Raw genomic sequence first — 22,059 nt, 5'->3', positions numbered from 1 at the left:
CCACTGGCCGGCGGGGCACGGGGGCCATGGTGCGGTGGCATTCCCAGCAGGACGGGTCTGGGTGTGTCCTGGTATTCCCGGTGCTCCCAACCGTGTCGCAATGATGGAGGCTTAATCTCAGCACTGGAGCCGGTTTAACCGCACGGCAAAACGTTCCCATTGCTTGGCTCTGCTGTAAACAACAGCCCGGAAACCTGTCCGGTTCCGGAACTGGGACGGGAAAGGTGGTCCCCAGTGTGGGATACGCAAAATGGGAGCGTGGGGCACCGCGGCTGTGAGCATGGCCCCATGGAGGGGACACACACGTGGGACCTTTGTGGTGGGATACGCGTGGGGTGGGAGTGGAGCTGTGGAGTATCCATAGGTTCATAGGACATGGATGGCTCTATGGGGCAGTCACCAGTCCAAGGGACGCAGATGGCTCCATGGGATGTGCATGGGTGGAAGGGACGCAGACAGCTCCATGGGGCATGCATGGGTCCAAGGGACACAGACGGCTCTGTGGGACACGCATGGGTCCATGGTGTAGACACAGCTCTGAGGGCCATGCATGTCTCCATGGTACATCCATGGGGCCACGAGTGACACACAGCCCCCTTAGCCCATCCCCCGCTGCCCCCCATCCTCTCCATACCCCTATCCCCTCCTAAGCCCCATAACCCCATAGCCCAACACCCCCCCATCCCCCCCATCCCCTCATACCCCCATTTCCCTATAGCCCTGACACCTCCCCATCCCCGCACCCCCGCACCCCCCCATCCCCCATCCCTCCATACCCCCCATCCTCCATATCCCCCTATCCCCCATTCCCGCAACCCCCCATTCGCCATCCCTCCATACCCCCCCATCCTCCATACCCCCCTATCCCCCATTCCCGCAACCCCCCATTCGCCATCCCTCCATACCCCCCCATCCTCCATACCCCCCTATCCCCCATTCCCGCACCCCCCCATCCCCCATCCCTCCATACCCCCCATCCTCCATCCCTCCATACCCCCCTATCCCCCATCCCTCCATACCCCCCTATCCCCATCCCTCCATAACCCCCCATCCTCCATCCCCCATCCCCATCCCCGCACCCCCATCCTCCATCCCTCCATACCCCCCCATCCTCCATACCCCCCTATCCCCCATTCCCGCAACCCCCCATTCGCCATCCCTCCATACCCCCCTATCCCCCATCCCTCCATACCCCCCTATTCCGCATCCCTCCATACCCCCACATCCTCCATACCCCCCTATCCCCCATCCCCGCACCCCCCTATCCCACATCCCTCCAATAACCCCCCATCCCCCCCGTACCCCCGTCCCCGCCGCTGCCCGGGCAGGGTCCAAGGCCGCGGGGCCGGGCCGGGCCGGGCCGGGGCGGGGCGGGCTGGGGGCGGTGCTCCGGAGCCTCCGCAAGCCGCCGGCGGCGCCGGGGCCCGGTAGAGGCTGCGCGAGCCCCCCGGGGCCGGGCACCATGAGCGGCCGCGTCGGGGACCTGAGCCCGCGGCAGGCGGAGGCGCTGGCGCAGGTGAGCGGGGACCGGCCCCGGTGCCCCCGGCATCCCCCGCGGTGCTGCCCGCTCCCGTCCCGGCTGCGCCATCCCAGCGGGGACCGCGGCCCCGAGCCCCCCCCATCCCGCCCCATCCATCCCCATGGCTCCCGCTGGCCCCGCCGCTGCCCGGCGCTCCGGGGGACCGGTGGCCATCAGCCACCGCGCTGGCCTTGGGACCGGCACCGCGGTCACCGGCACCGTGGCCGGGCGGGTTCCAGCGGGGTCATTGCTCCCACCGCGCCGGGACTTTATCCCATCGCTGCTCTTGGCCCCTCCGAGCCCAAGATGACCCCGCCGGGAGCCGGAGCCGGGATGGGGCACGGAGCCGAAACCGTCCCCGTGCTGGCAGAGGGGGGAAAGCAGAGCTGTGGGAACCCGTCCATGAGCACCTTGTTCTCAGGGTGAAGGACCTAATCCCGGCCTTAATTACACCTAAATGCAGCGGCAGATAATCCCATCGGCCTCATTAAGGGCAGGTCCTGGCCTGGTACGGGGACCTGTGCCCGGGCCGTGTGCCACAGGGACCTGCACCCGGACAGGACCTGCAGGGTGTCACTGGAGCAGCGCCATCCCAATGGGAATGGTCTGGAGGAGGCAGCCAGGAAACCTGGAGAGGGGCTTGGGACAAGGGCCTGTAGGGACAGGCCAAGGGGAATGGCTTGAACCTGCCCGAGGGGAGACTGAGCTGAGCTCTTAGGCAGAAGCTCTTCCCTGTGAGGGTGCTGAGGCGCTGGCACAGGGTGCCCAGAGAAGCTGTGGCTGCCCCATCCCTGGCAGTGCTCAAGGCCAGGTTGGACACAGGGGCTTGGAGCAAGCTGCTCCAGTGGAAGGGGTCAGGGACTTGGAGCTGGGGGAGCTTTAAGGTCCCTTCAACCCAAACCAGGCTGGGATTCTATGGTCCCTCCAGCCCCACAGCAGGGGACCAGCTCAGGGACACCTGAGCAGTGCACAGTGGCAGGCACAAGGTGTGGGTGCCCCTGCCCTCCTGGGACACACAGCAGCAGCTCTGGGGTTTCGGGGTGGGATCATGGCCCCTCCATAGCCCCTCTTCCCCTGCAGTTCCGGGAGCACGTGCAGGATGTGCTGCCCTCGCTGCCTGCACAGGATGACTATTTCCTCCTCAAATGGCTCCGAGGTGACCCCAGGGTGGGGGACACGCGTTGGGGGTGATAGAGCTGGGGACATGTGGGGTGATGGAGCCAGAGACATGTTGTGGGTGATAGAGCCAGGGACGCACGTTGGGGTGATGGAGCCAGGAACATGCGTTGGGGGTGATGGAGCTGGGAACACACATTGGGGGTGATGGAGCTGGGGATATGTGGGGTGATGGATCCAGGGACACGTGTTGGGGGTGATGGAGCTGGGGACATGCATTGGGGGTGATGGAGCTGGGGATACACACTGGGGGTGATGGAGCTGGGGATACACATTGGGGGTGATGGAGCTGGGGATACGCGTTGGGGGTGGTGGAGCTGGGGACATGTGTTGGGGGTGATGGATCCAGGGACATGCGTTGGGGGTGATGGAGCCGGGGACATGCATTGGGGGTGATGGAGCTGGTGACATGTGTTGGGGGTGATGGAACCAAGGACGTGCATTGGGGGTGATGGAGCTGGGGATACGCGTTGGGGGTGATGGAGCTGGTGGCATGTGTTGGGGGTGATGGGGCTGGGGACATGTGGGGTGATGGATCCAGGGACTGTGTTGGGGTGATGGAGCTGGGGATACGGTTGGGGGTATGGCAGGGCTGTTGGGGGTGATGGAGCCGTGGACATGCATTGGGGGTGATGGAGCTGGTGACACATGTTGGGGGTGATGGAGCTGGGGACATGTGGGGTGATGGATCCAGGGACACACTTTGGGGGTGATGGAGCTGGGGACATGTGGGGTGATGGATCCAGGGACACACTTTGGGGGTGATGGAGCTGGGGACATGTGGGGTGATGGATCCAGGGACATGTGTTGGGGGTGATGGAGCTGGTGACATGTGTTGGGGGTGATGGAAGCAAGGACGTGCGTTGGGGGTGATGGAGCCGGGCTGGAGCACCCGTTGGAGCTGAGCTCTTTGCTGTCCTGCAGCGCGCTCCTTCGACGTGCCCAAGTCAGAGGCGATGCTCCGCAAGGTGAGGGGGACCCCCCAATGCCACCACCCAGCTCCCGGTTGTCACTGGGATGGCCCCGTTCTCAGACCTGCCAGCGGGGTTCACCCCATCCCATCCCCATCTCTGCCCCCCCCCCTCCCCGTAGCACCTTGAGGTCCGCAAGCACATGGACGCCGACCACATCGTGTCCTGGGAGGCCCCCGAGGTGCGTGTCCCCGGCGCAGGGGGGTGCCCTGGGGGGGTCCCGTCCCGTCCCTTCCGCACGGGGTGCGGCTGACGGCGGCGCTGCGCAGGTGATCCGCAGGTACATGTCGGGCGGGATGTGCGGCTACGACCGCGAGGGCAGCCCGGTCTGGTACGAGATCATCGGGCCGCTGGACGCGCGGGGGCTGCTGCTCTCCGCCTCCAAGCAGGACCTGCTCAAGAACAAGTTCCGCGACTGCGAGCTGCTGCGGCACGAGTGCGAGGAGCAGAGCAGGAAGGTGGGGCCCGCCCCATAGCGCGCACCTGGGCGTCCCCAGCCCCACCACCCGGTGTCCTCCCCCCCCCTCCATACCCAGTCCAGCCCCATATGGCCACGTCCTGTCCTTCCTGCACGCACCATGTCCCTGCCAGCTCCCTAAGTCCACATCTCACCCATCCCTACCCCTCAGTGTCCGCCCCAGCCCCATAAACCCATGCCCGCTCCATCCCCACCACCCAGTGTCCCTGTCCCAGCGCATGGTCCCGTTCTCCTCGCACCCACACCCGGAGGATGCTCTGCCCAGGGGGTTCCAGCCCCATTGTTGGGGCTGGGCAGTGCCTGACCCCCCCCTGCCCCATCCCAGCTGGGCAGGAAGATCGAGACGGTGCTGATGGTGTACGACTGCGAGGGCCTGGGCTTGAAGCACCTCTGGAAGCCAGCGGTGGAAACCTATGGGGAGGTGAGGCTGTGACAGCGACACCAGGACCGTGATGCAGGAGCAGGGCCCTGTTGTGCCCTGTACCCCATGAGCGTTTTGGGGTGGGGGTGTGTGGATGGGGGTGATGGAGCTCTCCCCATCCCGCAGCTCCTGTCCATGTTCGAGGAGAATTACCCCGAGTCCCTCAAGCATCTGTTCATTGTGAAGGGTGAGTCCGGCCGCGGGGCCTCTCCTCCCACCGGGGGGTGCTGACCCCCCCATAACACCCCCATCCACCCCCAGCCCCCAAGATCTTCCCCGTTGCCTACAACCTGGTCAAGCACTTCCTGAGCGAGGACACCCGCAGGAAGGTCGTGGTGCTGGGATGTGAGTCCAGAGCCCTCAGAACCGGTCCCCACGTCCTCCCCTGCCTCCCATTCACCCAAGGGGGCTCCCCACAGCGCTCCTGTGCCCCCCAAGCACCGAGTCCTCCTCCCTGCAGCCAACTGGAAGGAGGTCCTGCAGAAGCACATCGACCCCGAGCAGATCCCGGTGGAGTACGGGGGCAGCCTCACGGACCCCAATGGGGACCCCAAGTGCTCGAGCAAGGTTGGAGAAGCCCCAGCGCACCCGTGGGTTCCTGAGGGGGGTGCAGGGCCCCCCCATACCCACATCCATCTCCATGCCCTGCACAGATCAACTATGGGGGGGACGTGCCGCAGCGGTACTACGTGCGGGACCAGCTGGCGCAGCAGTACGAGCACAGCGTGGTGGTGAACCGGGGCTCGTCCCACCAGGTCGAGTACGAGATCCTCTTCCCCGGCTGCGTCCTCAGGTGAGGAGGGGGCTGCACCCCACGGGGATGGGGGAACACAACACAGTGAGGGGATGAACGTGATGGGGGGGACACAATGTGATGGGGGGACACAATGCCATAAGGGTGACACAGCGCGATGGAGGGGACACAACATGATGGGGGGAACACAGTGCAATGGGGGGGACACAATGCCATAAGGGTGACACAGCATGATGGAGGGGACACAACATGATGGGGGGGACACAATGCGATGGGGGGGACACAATGTGATGGGGGGACACAATGCCATAAGGGTGACACAGTGCGATGGAGGGGACACAACATGATGGGGGGAACACAATGCAATGGGGGGGAGACAATGCCATAAGGGTGACACAGCACAATGGAGGGGACACAACATGATGGGGGGGACACAATGCGATGGGGGGGACACAATGCAATGGGGGGGAGGCAATGCCATAAGGGTGACACAGTGCGATGGGGGGGACACAACGTGATGGGGGGGAAACAATGCAATGGGGGGGAGACAATGCCATAAGGGTGACACAGTGCAATGGAGGGGACACAACTTGATGGGGGGAACACAATGCAATGGGGGGGAGACAATGCCATAAGGGTGACACAGTGCAATGGAGGGAACACAATGCGATGGAGAGGACACGACATGATGGGGGGGACACAACGAGATGAGCGTGACAGCACGATGGAGGGGACACAACGCGATGGAGGGGACACAACACAATGGGGGGGACACAACACGATGGGGGGGACACAGCGCAATGGAGGGGACACAAGGCAATCGGGGAGATGCAATGCGATGGATGGAATGGGGGTGACACAAAGCGATGGAGGGGACACAAAGCAATGGAAGTGACAGTGTAATGGAGGGGACACAGGGCAATGAAGGGACATAATGTGATGGAGGGGACACAGAGGGAGGACATAGAGCGATGAGGGTGACACAATGCGATGACAGGGACACAAGGCAATGAAGGGACACGGTGTGATGCAGGGGACACAATGTGATGGAAGGGACATGTATGGGGGGATACAATGCAACAGAGGGGATACAATGCAATGGTGACACAATACAATGGGGATGACGCAGCGCACTGGGGGTGCCCCCCCCCCACGGCTCTCCCCATGGCGCAGGTGGCAGTTCCGGACGGAGGGCGCTGACGTGGGGTTCGGGGTGTACCTGAAGACCAAGGCCGGGGAGCGGCAGCGCGCGGGGGCCATGACTGAGGTGTACCCCAACCAGCGCTACAACTCCCACCTGGTGCCCGAGGACGGGTCCCTGACCTGCTCCACACCCGGCATCTGTGAGCGCATCCCCCCCCCCTGTTCCCCAGCCCCTGGGGACACCCCGGGCTGCCCCCCCGGTGCTGACCCCCCCCGTTCCACAGACGTGCTGCGCTTCGACAACACCTACAGCTACCTGCACGCCAAGCGGCTCAGCTACAGCGTGGAGGTGCTGCTGCCGGATGCCGCCGCCGCGCAGCAGATCCAGCGCCTCGGGGACCGGCCCAGCGAGGAGAGCCTCAACCACAGCCCCTAGCGCTGCACCCCCTTCGCTGCAGAGACACCCCCCCCCCCACGGCTGCCGGAGCCCCCAGGATGGCCGCAGCCGCCCCCAGGATGGAGACGGGGCTGAGGCCCCCGAGTGCAAGGACCGAGGAGGGGCTGAGCGGGGCCGGAGGGACGGGAGCCCCCAACTGTGCCTTAGGGGGGTCCTGGGCCCCCACTTGCTGCATGGGGTGGGGGGAGTAAAGGGATGGATGGAGCTGGGTCACCTCTGGTTATTGTCACCCACCCCCCCCAGCCCCATAACCAAACCTTGCTGCCTCCCCCAGCCCCATAACCGGACCCTGTTGCCCCCCCAGCCCCATTACCAGACCCTGCTGCCCCCCCCAGCCCCCAAACCGGACCCTGCTGCCTCTCCCAGCCCCACAACCAAACCCTGCTGCCCCCCCTCAGCCCCACAACCAAACCCTACTGCCTCTCCCAGCCCCATTACCGGACCCTACTGCCTCCCCCAGCCCCATAACCGGACCCTGCTGCCCCCCCCAGCCCCACAACCAAACACTGCTGCCTCTCCCAGCCCCATTACCAGACCCTGCTGCCCCCCTCAGCCCCATAACAGGACCCTGCCGACCACCCGCCCCATAACTACTCCCCGTTGCCCCCCACCCTCATATTCCACCCATGTGACTGCCGCGGGGAGTCACGTGACTATTACCCCCCACCCCCCCCTCCCTCGCAGCCCCGCTGTGCTCCGCCCCTCCCGCGCTCCCCGGGGGGCGGGGCCTGGTGACGTATCCCCGGAGGGGCGGGGCGGGCTCGTGCGGTGGCGGCGGCGGGAGAGGGAGCGCGCGCGCCATGGGGGCGGCGGAGCCCGACCTCTACCGGGACACGTGGGTCCGGTACCTGGGTGAGCACCGCGGCGCGCACCGGGTGGCGGGCACGTGACAACGGGCACGTGACACCGGGCACGTGACACCGGCACCGGGCACTGGGGTACCACATCGGGGCGGGCACCGGCACCGGGCACTGCGCATGAACCGAGTACCGGCACCGTGCTTGTCCTCAGGCACTGAGAGCGGGCGCTGAGTCAGGCAGCACGGCTGCATCAGACACCAGTGCTGTGTTAGCAGGTGCCGGGCACTGACACCCAGCACTGGTTATGCACAGTGCACCGGGTACCGGCACCGGGCACGGACACTTGTCCTTGGGCACACACACACCAGGCACCGGGTACCAGACACCAGCACCACGCACTGCACTGCGTCGGACACTGGCACTGTGCAGCCGGTACTGACACTTGCCCTTGGGCACTGACATTGGGTACCAGTATCACACACTGGGCACTGATACTGGGTACCGGTGTCACACCACACTGGATAACAGCATCGCACACCGGGCACTGACACTGGGTACCGGTGTCACACCACACTGGATAACAGCATCACACACTGGGCACTGACACTGGGTACCGGTGTCACACCACACTGGATAACAGCATCACACACCGGACACTGACACTGGGTACCGGTGTCACACCACACCGGATAACAGCATCGCACACCGGGCACTGACACTGGGTACCGGTGTCACACCACACTGGATAACAGCATCACACACCAGGCACTGACACTGGGTACCGGTGTCACACCACACTGGATAACAGCATCACACACTGGCACCAATACTGGGTACCGACACCGCACACCGGGTCACTGCACAGCAGTCACCATCACTGGTACTGGCACTGTGCACCAGCAGCACGTGCTGTCACCCACACTGCCCCTGGGGACTGGGCACTGGCACTGGTGCTGGTCACTGACAGCCGTGGGGCGCAGGGTGACCTATCTACTCTGACCGCTCCGTGTGGGTCCTCACTGCTCCCAGTGGGCACAGGAACAGCCCGGGGGGGTCCTGATCCCCACTGACCCCCTTCTGCCCCCCAGGTTATGCCAATGAGGTGGGTGAATCCTTCCGCCCACTGGTGCCGGTGCCGGTGGTGTGGGCCAGCTACGGCGTGGCCACCGCGTACGTGACCGCCGATGCCATCGACAAGGGCCGCAAAGCTGCCACCGTGAGTGTCACCCCCCCACCAGCACCCCCCATTGCTCCATCCCCACACCCTGACCCCCCTCATCCCCCCACCCCAGGCACACGTGCAGGACCCAGCGCAGGCCACGCGGGTCGGGGTGGCCGTGGTGGACACATTCATCTGGCAGAGCCTGGCCTCGGTGGCCATCCCCGGCTTCACCATCAACCGGCTCTGTGCCGCCTCGCTGGCCCTGCTGGGCACCCTCACCCGCTGGCCACTGCCCCTGCGCCGCTGGGCCACCACCGCCCTGGGGCTGGCCACCATCCCCGTCATCATCACCCCCATCGACAGGTAAGGGAGACACCCATGGGATGGAGCGCTCCTCATCCCAGGGGAACTGGTCCCAGTGTGACCATGGAACTGGGTGGGGGAAGCATGGGGTGATCGGGGGGGGGTCTTCGCCCCAAAGGGGTGTCCAGCCCCACAGGGATGAGCAGGAACAGGGCCCTCAGCCTGGTTTTGGTGACACCCAGGATGCTCCTGGGGTTAGGGACCACTCCAGCTGCCCCATCAGAGCCAGTTAACCAGGGGCACCCCCCACTGCCCCACTTCCCGCCACAGGACCGTGGACTTCCTGATGGACTCCAGCCTCCGCAAGCTCTATGGGGCACCCGGAGAGCCCCCGGCCCCGCACTGAGCCCCCCCCGGGGACACTGAACCTGATCTTGGGGTGCTGAGACCCACAACTGTGAACCCCCCTCCCCTGATCCCACACCCGGTGACGGCTCCGGGGCTGGTCCTAATAAACCATTTCAAGGCTGACCCTGTTGTGGGTGGTGTTTGGAGACCCCATGGCCATGTCCCCTCCTTGGGGACACACACACGGGTCTGGCTGTGTCCCAGCCCCTGGGGGATCTCCCCTATCACCCCCCCAGGTCCTAGCTGGAGCCCCTCCATCCTCCCACAGCCACTGCCAGTCCCATGGGGGCTGCCACCATGGCCAAGGTCTTCAGTGGTGCCTCCAGGCAGAAGCCACCCGCTCCAGCGCCATGGCCTGGGGCTGTGCCACCCTGCACGGTGGCCACATCTCCCAGTACCACGAGGTGCCACCAGGGTGATGTGGCTTCCAGACAAGGTCATGGAGGCCCCGGCCTGCGGTGGCATCCACACGGTCCCACGCAGAGAAGCTTTAGAGAAGAGAGAACCACTTTGAAATGGGGAGGAGGAAGGGGGGCACCAGCTCCCCCCCAGCCCTGCGCCAGGCTCTGGTGGTCTGGACCCATCTCACCCCCTTTGTTCATCTCCCTGGGGATGAGGGCTCTCCCCATGCTCTGCAGCTCAGCATGGAAGGGACATTGCCCTGTGTGCCAGCAGAGCCTCAACCATAGCAGATGCCACCAGTGCCAGCCTGGCCAGCAGGAACCTGGCACCAGACCCAGCAGGGCTCAGAGGCTGCTTCAGCACATGGGGTGGTGGGTTTGGGGCCATGGGGCTGGAGGTGTCTGCTCACCTTCACACCGCAGCACCTTCTCCTTCTGCACCAGCAATGGTCCAACCACCTCCCGGTGGAACGTGCCCTCCGGTGGGAGCTCTGGGGCAGGATGTGTCCAATACAGCCTGTGAGGACCCCCAGATCCCGAAGCCACGAGGGCCACCACATCCCGGCCCGGTGCCCAGCAGCAATCCAGGAGGTGTCACCGCAGCGGCACAGGGCGCTCCAGGAAGGAACTGGGAGCTGGGACAAGGACTCCATCAGGGGGATGTCCCATCCACACTGCAGAGCTGCTGCTCCATGCGCCAGGGCTCAGTGGCGGGGGACAGGCAGCCCTGGGCACGCAGGGACAGCAGTTTGGTCACAGCCAGGACAGAGCTCAGATGTCCCCACATCAACAGCCCCCGGCCTTGGCACAGGGACATGCATGGGGACATCATCTCTGCAGCCACCTCTGGCCTCAGAACTGGCTTTCCCATCCCCTTACCTGTGGAGACAACCAGTGGCTGAGCTGGGATTTGCCACCTGCTCCCAGCAGGAGAGCTCAGCACAGCATGGGAGACACCATGGAGCTCAGGCAGGGACCCCAAGCTCCGTGTCCAGGACCCACGGGCAGCACCAAGCACAGCTGAGGTGGTGGCCCCAGACTGGCCCTTAGGGAGTGCATCCACCCCAGTACTGAGGGTGCTTCTGGGGCCACCCTCCAGCAGCAGAGCTGGGACCTGGTGGCACAAGGGGGTTGTGTCACCCGTGGTGGCTGTCCCATGGGGCTGTAAGGCCAGCAGAGTGGATCCATGGTCCTGGGCCTCCCCCAGGAGAAACGGGAGAGGGATGGAGGTGGCTGGGCCACCCTTGGGTTAAAAACCGCCCCAAACACCATCATCTTACAAAAGTAGAAGGGCTTATTTATTTATGGTCTTCCCAAAGGGAGCAGAACACGGGCTGGGGCCCTTTGCTGCTGGGGAGCCTCAGCCACAGGTGCCACCAGGGGCATCACTGGGACGGTGGCCACCAGACCCCATTCCCCATCTCCTTCCCACACCAGTTCTCACTGGACCCTGTGGCCTTCTGGGATGTCCCATGTAGGGACCGAGGCCACGGGGCCCTCTAACCAGGGCAATGTGGGGCTGGGAGGGGACCTGCCTTGTGGATGCTGTTCACAGTGGGGACCATGAGGCCACCGATAAATGGGCTTTTGGGGTGGGTTTTCCATTCTCTAAGTGGCTCCAGGTCACAGCCCAATGTGGACCATGGCTACGGGTAGGCTGAGAGCATGCTGCACTCATCACCCCACGGGCCAGAACCCCTGGAGGGGTGCAGCAGCTCCAGGAGCTCAAGGGAAATGGGGTGTTTTGAGGAGCCCCTCGAGGTTTGGGTTCCCTGGTGGCCAAGGAGGACACCCTGCCCATGCTGCCTCCAGCTGCATGGTGATGGAAGTGCTGCTCCCACCACAACAGGTCCTTCATGAACACCTCCAGCCTTGCCATGGAGAAGAAAGAAGTGGATCCTCCTGGGAAAAAACCACCCCAAGCCCCCAGTCCTTGATGCTCTTGGAGGCTGAGGGAGAGGCTCTGGTGGGTGCCCAAGCTGGGGCTCTGCAGGAAGCGGGTGCAGGGTACCCCTGACCATTCCCGGGTTCTGCTCATGTCCAACCAACAGACACCATGAGTAAGAAAAAGGAAAGCACCTGGTTCCTCCCGGGGGATAGCGGGACCCCCGCCACCCCCTACCACTTGAGGAAGTCCCTCACGCGGCTCCATAGCTTGGTGATCCAGAGGTTGACCCCCAGGTCGGTCAGGTACTGGATTTCGGGCGTCAGCATCTTGCGGCACAGCTTCTGGTGCTTCTTATTGATCTTCTTCTTCAAGTTGTAGCCCAGGATGGACTTCTCCCCCAGCGGCTGCCAGGGTTGCATGGAGGACTCCTGGATGGCACTGGCGTCCACAGGGTGTCCCCCATCGATGCAGATGCTCTTCATCTTCTCATTCTCCCGCTGCAGCTCAGCCACGTCCTTGGCCATCCGCTCCCTCCCGTAGGCCTCCACTTTCCGCCAGAAGGTGGCATTAAAGTAGCGGTAGAGCTTGGCGTCGATGAGGTTCCAGGAGGTGGCCTTCTCATAGAGCTCAGGTGTCAGCCGGGACACAGTGGAGCCCTTGCGGGCATTGAGCTTGAAGTAGAGGACATCCTCCAGCTGCCAGCACAGCAGCTCCTTCAGCAGCACCAGCGACTCATCAAAGTACTCGAGCAACATGACAAGGTGGAAGCGCTGATCTATCTCCTGGATGTGCTCCTCCACCAGCGGGCTGTCGGCGTTCATGTTGTTGTCGTAGCCCAAATCGAAGAAGAGGAGGTTTTGGAGGTAGTGAGCGTTGAACCCGTTGGGGTCATAGTAGTGCCAAGGGTCCCGGAGGAACTCGGCCAGCTTGTCGTCCCCGCTCAGCTTCCAAGTGAGGGGAATGACGCGCCCGAAGTAGTGGAAGGAGGACTCGAAGAGGTAGGCAGGGTCCCGCAGCACCGTCACGAAGGTGGTGTCAGCCGGCAGGAGCTTGCGCACCTCCTCGTAGTGGAAGCGCATGTGGTTGCAGATGATGTTGAAGCAGGCACCGGGCCGGTAGTGCTGCACTTGGCTGCGCTCGAAGAACGAGGGGTAGTAGAAGTCGTTGCGGCCGTTGGGGAAGGCGAACTTGAGGCCGTGCTTCTCGCCAAAGCGGAAGAGGATGTTGAGGATGGTGCTGCTGGCTGTCTTGTGTGTCTTCATGAACATGATGTTCACCCTGGGCACGCAGCTCTGGCCCGACGCGCTGCCCGTGCCGTTGGCTGCTGAGGCCGGAGCCTTGCCGGGGGCTGCGGAGGAGGAGCAGGAGGAGGAGATGGGGATCCTGGTGGGGAGGAGATGGGACAACGTGAGGGGACAGTTGGGGCAACGCGGCTCAGCCACCACTGAGGATTAGCTGGGTTCCTTCCTGGAGGAGCTGGACCGCGGAAGGGTGCTCGGCCTGGGGATGGGTGCTCATCACAGTATCACAGTATGTTAGAGATTGGAAGGGACCTCAAAAGCTCATCTAGTCCAATCCCCCTGCCGGAGCAGGAACACCTAGATAAGGTTACACAGGAACGTGTCCAGGTGGGTTTTGAATGTCTCCAGAGACGGAGACTCCACAACCTCCCTGGGCAGCCTGTTCCAGTGTTCCGTCACCCTCACTGAGAAGAAGTTTCTTCTCCAGTTTAAGTGGAACCTCTTGTGTTCCAGTTTGTACCCATTGCCCCTTGTCCTATCATTGTTTGCCACTGAGAAGAGCCTGGCTCCATCCTCGTGACACTCCCCCTTTATATATTTATATACACTAATAAGGTCACCCCTCAATCTCCTCTTCTCCAAACTATAGAGACCCAGCTCCCTCAGTCTTTCCTCATAAGGGAGATGCTCCACTCCCTTCATCATCTTAGTTGCCCTGCGCTGGACTCTCTCCAGCAGGTCCCTGTCCTTCTTAAACTGAGGGGCCCAGAACTGGACACAATATTCCAGATGAGGTCTCACCAGGGCAGAGTAGAGGGGAAGGAGGACCTCTCTCGACCTACTAACCACCCCCCTTCTAATACACCCCAGGATGCCATTGGCCCTCTTGGCCACAAGGGCACAGTGTCGGCTCATGGTCACCCTGTCGTCCACCAGGACCCCCAGGTCCCTCTCCCCTACACTGCTCTCTAACAGGTCGTTCCCAAATCTATACTGGAACCTGGGGTTGTTCCTGCCCAGCACCCATTAGAATCCCCTGTGCGTTTGGGCAGAGCCCCCTGTACCCCACACCATCCCCAGAGCCCCTGAGCCACCAAACCAAGCTCACCCACCCCAGTCACTGAGGATGCGCTGCTCTGGGGGTCAGACTCCACCAGCATCAGCACAGCCTGAGCAGAGGGGTCCCCATCCTTCCCCACGGGCATGGCACTGGTGGCCCTGGTGATGTTGAGATGCGCATCAAGACAAGCTCTCCATGGCCATAACTCCATGGACAGGAGCTATTAACATTCTTGTGAGGTCTGGAAGATGTCCCCCCCCCACCTTGTAGGATCTGTGGAGGATCCAGCATCCCAGTGAAGAGGGGAATAATCCACATGCCCAGCCCCACAGATGAGCACTGGGAACACCATGTGTGTTACCCGAGCTGCCTGGGGCAGGCACCAGAGCCCTCTGTGAGTGACTCTGGACACTGTTAATGAAGGTGCAAAGCTGATTCCTGATAACGATCCCATTGGGCACCATGGGCAGCAGCTTATGCAACACCCACGGGTGGATCCTGGGGATAAGCTTAGAGATAAATTCAATGCCAGGAGCTGAGCAACAGAGCTTTGAACCTCTCCATGCCCATTGCTCTGCGTGACAGTGTACATGTGGCAGCCCTCTGGTAACTCCTAAGGACAAGCCCTCGATGATAAGCACCCAAGTAACTGCTCCCCTCTGCCTGCTGCTCCTGCCTGCTGGGGAATGTCCCTGGGATGCTTTTCCTTCTCCCTGCACCTCCCCATCCCACCATCACCCATGGTGTGTGTATGGGTACACACATCTCCATCCTGCCCCACAGTGAGCATCCTCATCCCCCCGGGGAGCTGGGGTTCCCCTTCACCAACTCATGGGGTGCAGACACCAGCATGAGGTTGGAGGGAGGGGATGCCTTGGTGTGAAGCCATCAGAGCCTGGCAAGCCCCAGGATTTTCCCAAGCTCTCCAGGGCTGGAAAGCTCTGGTTGGGTATGGAACAGGGTGGCCAAGCTGCTGGGGTACTCACTCTGCCATGCTGACTTGGAGTGGAGGGACAGCGTAGGAGTAGAGCAGCAGCATGAAGCTGGTCAGGAGGGTCCCCAGGACGAGCCCCTTGCACATGGACCTCCAGTGCTTCCCATGGTGCAGCATCCTGGTCACCTGCAGGAGAGGAGAGCTGTTAGCACCGGGAGATGGGGAAGCTGGGCCAGAGAGGGCTCAACTCCCATGCCCTGGGAAGCATCTCATTGCGGGTTTTGGCACCGGCGCTGCCAAGGTTGAGGTCAGGCAGCACCAGGCGTGTCCCCAGTGCTGGCACAACCACTTCATGGCCAAGGAGCAGCAGCTCTGCCCAACCTGAGCAACCTTTGCCCACCTGGACAAAACCCAACAGACTGGGCTAGAACCAGGGCATGGAAGGAGCTGCCATGGGGCAGAATGAGAGCTCTGGAACACCACGGACATGGGCAGGAGCTTTCCAAGGGCACCGGGGTCCCTTTTCCCAAGGAAACCTCCAGCTGCATCAGGAGCCCCATCAGCTCATGGGTGGATGCTGCTCTATGCACCCAGCACAGGCATGAGGGAGGTCCTGGTGCCGCCGGCAGCACTGAGGGCAATGTTCAGCCTTGGGGGGCTCCAGATGGGACAAGGGGGACCCCGGGCAGGTGTCACCTCCCTGAGCATTACACACGTGTGCATGCAGCGGGGTGTGCACACAGCCAGAGGGCACAGGCACACAAACACCCATGCACATATGTGTGTGTGGAGACGCATGTAGTCATGCACACCGGGACACAGGCATGTATTGTGTGTGCACACACGGGTGTACGTATCTGCGTGTGTTCATGCATCCACATGCATGCAGACACATGTACACCCATGTGTGTGCTTATGAATGCCTCCTAAGGATACAGACACCCTTATGCTTGCACACCCATGCACACACCCAGGGACACACACACACACATACATGCACACCCATACAGGGATACACACACACATACATGCACACCCATACAGGGATACACACGCACATACATGCACACCCATACAGGGATACACACACACATACATGCACACCCATGCATACACAGGGATGGACACACACACATGCACACACACACATACATGCACACCCATGCACACACACACACATACAGGGATACACACACACACATACATGCGCACCCACACAAGGACATGCGCACCCACACAAGGACATGGACACCCACACAGGGATACACACACACACATACATGCACACCCACACAGGGATACACACACACGTACATGCACACCCATGCATACACAGGGGGGACACACACACACATGCACATACACACACACATACATACATGCACACACACATACATTCACACCCATGCACACACACATACATGCACACCCATGCATGCACACACACATACACACACACACCCCCATGCACACACACGCACATACATGCACACACACACATACAGGCACACCCATGCACACACACATACATGCACACCCATGCATGCACACACACATACACACACACACCCCCATGCACACACACGCACATACATGCACACACACACATACAGGCACACCCATGCACACACACATACATGCACACCCATGCATGCACACACATACACACACACACCCATGCACACACACACATATGTGCACACCCATGCACACACACACACACATACATACACACACCCCAATGCACACACACATACATGCACACACACACACGCACACACACATACACACACACATACATGTACACCCATGCACACACACATACGTGCACACCCGTGCACACCCATGCACACACACATGCATACACATACATGCACACACACATACATGCACACCCATGCACACACACATACATGCACACCCATGCACACACACATACATGCACACCCACACACCCATGCACACACACACATACATACATGCACACACACACATACATACATACACACACACATACATGCACACACACACATACATACACACACACATACATACATGCACACACACACATACGTGCACACCCATGCACACACACATACGCACACCCATGCACACACACAGCAATGCACACACACATACATGCACACACACATTACACGCACACACATACATGCACACACACACATACACACACACATACATGCACACACACACAGACATGCACACACACATTACACACACACACATACATGCACACACACATTACACACACACACATACATGCACACACACACAGACATGCACACACACACATACACACACACATACATGCACACACACATTACACACACACATACATGCACACACACAGAAATGCACACACACATTACACACACATTACACACACATTACACACACACATACATGCACACACACATTACACACACACACATACATGCACACACACATTACACACACACATACATGCACACACACATTACACACACACACATACACACACATGCACACCCATGCACACACACCCATGCACACACACACATACATGCACACCGATGCACACACACACATTACACACACACATACACGCACACACACATACATACATACACACACACACACACATGCACACACACACCCATGCACGCACAGGAACACACACACAGAGCCCCGTGCCCACCTCTATCGCCCCCTGGCCCAGCCGGGGACACGGGGGGGGGGTGCTCGGGCACCTCCGCTCTCCCGCGGCCGCATTGCTGCAGGCTGTCCTCTGCGGCAGGACACGGGGACGCGGCACCGTGACCGCGGCACCGGAGCCCGGGAGCACCCCGGAGCTGGGGCAAAGCCCCGCAGCCCCGTTCCCTCCATGGGCTCGGAGCTGGCTGAGGTCCAGGGTCCATCCCAACCCCATCCATTCCATGGCTCCACGCCTGAGCGCCAGCAGCATCTCCCCAGCCCCGGCTCTTTCCTCCTCCCGATGCAGCAAAGCCCCCTCGGTTCATCCCCGCTGCCCCCCAAAGCAGGCGGGTTACCTGGTGCTGGGAATGCTGCTGGGACACGCAGAGCCCGGCCGGCTGCTCCCCCTGCCCGCCCCCCCGGCGCCTCGGGTGCTGAGATTTCCAGCTCGATGAATAATGAATGGAAAGTGCAACCGGAGCCCGGGCTGCGGCCGGGAGCGGGGCACAGCTCGTCCTGGCACCCGGCGCTGCAGCGAGGACACCGGCGCCGTGGGGGCACCCCAAAAGCTCCCCCAAGCGCTGCGCTGCAGCAGGGACGGGGCTCAGGCAGCGCTCATCCTGCCCGGTGCGTGGAGCCGCAGCACGGCACAGATGGGACACAGCGGGTGTTTGACAGAACCACATGGGAGCGGGGGGCCCTGGCCCTTACCCCAGCCAGGGTGTGAGGACCTGAAGGTCTCACATACCCGGGAGCAGCCACACTTTGGTCTTGCCCATGGTCACCATCCACAGTGGAGAAAGGTGCTGGTGGGAGCCAGGCAGTGCCAGTGGGGACTCCCACCAGCACCGAAGAGAAGCTGCATCCTGCTGGTTGTCCTTGTCAGCACAGCAGCACTGACCCCATGGAAGCAAACCAGCTCCATGAGCCCTCCTCCAGGCTCCAGCCCCTTGGGGGTCCCACTATCCCCCTGCAGCAGCACGGAACCCCATCCCTGCACACTGGGATGCCGGGAGGATGCAGCTCCACCCTGGCTGGCTCCCTGGGGTGGCTCTGACAAACAGTTCCCAACCCAGCTCCTCTATTGACTTTGCCTTCAATGAGTGGCTTAATTATTAATAGCTTGCTGAGAGAAACGTGGTGACCGAGGCGCTCTCCTGGGGCTGCCATTAATGCCGGGCAGCTGCAGCGCCGGCTCCCAGCTGCCTGCTTGAAATTCCCAGCCGGAGGACACGGCAGCACCGGCCATTTCCATCCCCACAGGTCACCCCCAGCACGGCCCAGGCCATGCGGCTCTGCAGCTCCATCCCCATGTCCCAGCAGCTCCTCTGCTCCTTGGGGACATCCCAGAGCCTTCTTTGGGGTTTTCCCTATAGGCGCCATCTCCTTTACATCCAACCACTAGAGCTGCTGTCCACATCCACCTGCCCCTTGCTCCTCTGGCCCTACAAGCCCATGGAAACGGTCCTTATCCCACAATCACAACTTTATGCTGACACGATGCTTCCTACCCCCCTTGCACACCCCTCATGGGTACAAACATCCATCCCCACAGCTCCCACAGATCCGCCCCCCAAGCATCACCTTTTCCTCTGCTTGAGCTGCTCTCTGTGAGCCCTCCCTCTCCTCTCCTGGGCTGGCCGGGGCGCAGGGGGAGCGGGTGGCACGGGGCGAGGATGCCGATGCTGCTCCGACATGGAATAAGCTCTTCCCGACAGCTCCCCGCAAACGCTGGCTGCTCCGAAGCCTCCCCTCTAACCACAGCGCTTACGGCATCTCCGGGGGCCCGGCCCCGTGTCACTGGCCTGGGGAAGGGGGACAAGAGGCAGCGATGAGGGGCGCTGCGGGAGGGACGCGGGGCTGCGGCCGGGCACTGCCCGGCTCCCCCGGCACGGCCGGGCCAGCCCCTGGGTGCCCGCGGCCACCCCGAGCCTCCGGCTCCCCACCCACCGCCGCGGCACAGAGGAGGCATTGAGCCGCTGCCCAGCAGAACAACGGCCACGTTTGTCTCCATCTGCGCCACGGGCCTCAACGGGGACATTGTCACCGGCAGCACCCAGCCCGGCATGGCCCTGCGCTGGCAGCCGGGGTGCCGCCGGCCGGGGGGAGCAATGCCTGTCCCTCAGCGGTGGCTCCCGGCTCCTCGCCTCTTGCCGTGTCCCATGGCTGCTGTCAGCTCACCTGGAGATGGGGGGCTCGGCCCCACAGCCCCGTCCCTGCCGCCCCGGGGTGCCCGGCCAGCACCGCGCCAGCTCCTCTTCATCCTCCCTCCCGCAGGCTCCCTGCCCTCCCTCCCCGCGCCCGCCCTATCTAAAGAGCTTTTATGGCCTTTGTGGCAGCAGTATTTCTGCTCCCCGAACCCAACCCGTGCGATAACGGTGGAGCCACTCTGCTGCCACCAGCCTTATCCACAGCGCTGCTCCCAACTGCGCTGCGCTGGCGATTTGGGGGTACCCAAAAGCCACTTGTGGGGGGCTCAGCGGTGCTGCTGCCTGCTCAGCTGCTGCAGACACAGCCCCATGGGCTGCATCACCCCACGGTGGGGCAGGAATGGGGCTGTTGTGTTCCCAGACCTATCCTCGGCACTTCCCACTGCTGGTCCTCACCTGAGTCAGCAGGATGGAGGGGTTGGGGTTTGCTGAGCTCTTGTCCCACCGCAGGCAGTGGGCACATCCTGCCCTGCCTCGGCGGGACCGGTTCCACCCCGGGCTCAAACCTGTGCAATCCCCAGGCATCCCCAGCCGTGCTGGGGCATGGGAAGAGCCAGAATGTCCCCTGCTATGGCAAGATGAGGGACAAGGAGCTGCCACCACCCTGCAGGAGCTGGCATGGCCCTGGTCCCCTGGGACCCCCCCCCCACCGTGCAGGAGGGATGTGACAGCAGAGGGGAAAGGGCACCTCCGTGCAGGGGAGAGAGCAAGGGCCCAAGTGAGCATGGGCAACGCTGGGATGTGCTCTGCTGGAGCAGAGGCTGCTGTGGGACAGCCACAGGAGGCTTGTCCCAAGTGTGTCCGAGCCCATGGCCTCCTCCAGCCCCTGTTTGATGCATTTCCAGCTGCATCCAGCCCTGGCAGGGATCATGCCAAGGATTCCTCCTCCCAGGCCCATCTGTCACAGGCCACGACACTGGATTAAACATCAGCCCTGGCTCTTCCGGCCCTTTCCATCCCCTCACCCAGAAACAGCAGCATGGGGGCAAGGAGCCACCCCCCAGCCTCTCCACAGGGCACCTCTCCATTCCAGGGTCCCCCTTTGCTTTGGGACTGCTGCCACAAAGAACTCCCACCCTGCAAAGGACGGCTCGATGAAGGGAAGCTGGTGACCCCAGGTGTGGTGTAGCTGAGCAGGGGGCTGTGACACCCCATCTCCAGCACCCCATGGGGTGGAACCCATCCCCAGGAGGCCTCCCCCGTGTCCCCCACCCACCTGGGAGAGGGCAGAGCGAATCCCCCCTGCTGGTGCTGGGGAGCAGGGCTGGAGCGGGGGATCCCGAGGGATGCGCTGAGGAGGCAGGAGGTGGCACAGGCGGTGGCACAGGCAGCAGCACGGTGGTGCCGGGGCTCGGTCCTGCCGGCCACGCGGTGTTCCCAGGTGCGGTGTTCCACGGAGCTGTCACAGGGAGAAGGTGTCATCAGGGTGGGAGAGATGGGAACCGGTGCCGGTCCGGGTGGTGCGACCGGTCCTTGACCTCTGCCGGCCCAGCCCAGCCCAGAGACCTGAACCCAGCACCCACCCCAGCACCACGCCTCTGGGTGCTGTGATGTGGGTGCTGCAGGGCCTGTGGGTGCTGTGATGTGGGTGCTGCAGGGCCTGTGGGTGCTGTGATGTGGGTGCTGCAGGGCCTGTGGGTGCTGTGATGTGGGTGCTGCAGAGCCTGTGGGTGCTGTGGGTGCCTCTGGGTGCTGCGGGTGCCTGTGGGTGCTGCAGTGCCTGTGGGTGCTGCAGGGCCTGGGGGTGCTGTGGGTGCTGCACTGCCTGTGGGTGCCTGTGGGTACTGCAGGTGCTGCAGGGCCTGGGGGTGCTGCGGGTGCCTGTGGGTGCTGTGGGTGCTGCAGGTGCCTGTGGGTGCTGTGGGTGCTGTGGGTGCTGCAGTGCCTGTGGGTGCTGTGGGTGCTGCAGTGCCTGTGGGTGCTGCAGTGCCTGTGGGTGCTGTGGGTGCTGCACTGCCTGTGGGTGCCTGTGGGTACTGCAGGTGCTGTGGGTGCCCTGTGGGTGCTGTGGGTGCCTGTGGGTGCTGTGGGTGCTGTGG

At 62.5% G+C, this 22,059-nt stretch overlaps 3 protein-coding genes across 7 annotated transcripts; 2 read left to right on the top strand and 1 right to left on the bottom strand.

Moving 5' to 3' along the window:
• The first annotated feature begins 1,364 nt into the window (after positions 1–1,364).
• On the top strand, positions 1,365–6,909 carry SEC14L2 (SEC14 like lipid binding 2). Of its 2 annotated transcripts, XM_061370475.1 has the most exons (12): positions 1,365–1,516; positions 2,600–2,675; positions 3,620–3,663; positions 3,788–3,847; positions 3,936–4,124; positions 4,470–4,565; positions 4,692–4,752; positions 4,827–4,910; positions 5,026–5,132; positions 5,219–5,358; positions 6,493–6,662; positions 6,747–6,909. In XM_061370475.1, exons 1-12 carry the CDS (start codon positions 1,463–1,465, stop codon positions 6,896–6,898), a joined length of 1,233 nt encoding a protein of 410 aa, XP_061226459.1. In that variant the 5' UTR covers positions 1,365–1,462; the 3' UTR covers positions 6,899–6,909. The 2 variants fall into 2 exon arrangements, with proteins under 2 accessions (XP_061226459.1, XP_061226460.1); XM_061370476.1 differs by lacking the exon at positions 4,827–4,910.
• Positions 6,910–7,669: 760 nt separating this feature from the next.
• MTFP1 (mitochondrial fission process 1) lies at positions 7,670–9,715 on the top strand. The gene is made up of 4 exons (XM_061370407.1): positions 7,670–7,771; positions 8,808–8,935; positions 9,012–9,244; positions 9,515–9,715. The coding sequence occupies exons 1-4, from the start codon at positions 7,720–7,722 to the stop codon at positions 9,588–9,590; spliced, it is 489 nt and encodes a 162-aa protein (XP_061226391.1). The 5' UTR covers positions 7,670–7,719; the 3' UTR covers positions 9,591–9,715.
• Positions 9,716–12,024: 2,309 nt separating this feature from the next.
• Positions 12,025–20,115, bottom strand: GAL3ST1 (galactose-3-O-sulfotransferase 1). 4 transcript variants are annotated; one of them, XM_061370470.1, is made up of 4 exons: positions 19,992–20,115; positions 19,395–19,615; positions 15,169–15,302; positions 12,025–13,264 (listed from the first exon to the last, which is right to left on the bottom strand). In XM_061370470.1, exons 3-4 carry the CDS (start codon positions 15,291–15,293, stop codon positions 12,112–12,114), a joined length of 1,278 nt encoding a protein of 425 aa, XP_061226454.1. In that variant the 5' UTR covers positions 15,294–15,302; positions 19,395–19,615; positions 19,992–20,115; the 3' UTR covers positions 12,025–12,111. The 4 variants fall into 4 exon arrangements, with proteins under 4 accessions (XP_061226454.1, XP_061226457.1, XP_061226455.1 ...); XM_061370473.1 differs by lacking the exon at positions 19,395–19,615 and having other exon boundaries at positions 19,992–20,085; XM_061370471.1 differs by lacking the exon at positions 19,992–20,115 and having other exon boundaries at positions 19,395–19,727.
• Positions 20,116–22,059: the final 1,944 nt, after the last annotated feature.

The sequence above is a fragment of the Neopsephotus bourkii genome, unplaced genomic scaffold, assembly GCF_033783945.1.
Source record: "Neopsephotus bourkii isolate Nb327-2 ecotype Australia unplaced genomic scaffold, CSIRO-AGI_Nbou_v1 NB_1542, whole genome shotgun sequence".
Taxonomy (NCBI): domain Eukaryota; kingdom Metazoa; phylum Chordata; class Aves; order Psittaciformes; family Psittacidae; genus Neopsephotus; species Neopsephotus bourkii.
Note: the sequence above shows the minus strand (reverse complement) of the source record. Positions and strands in the feature narration are given on the sequence as shown.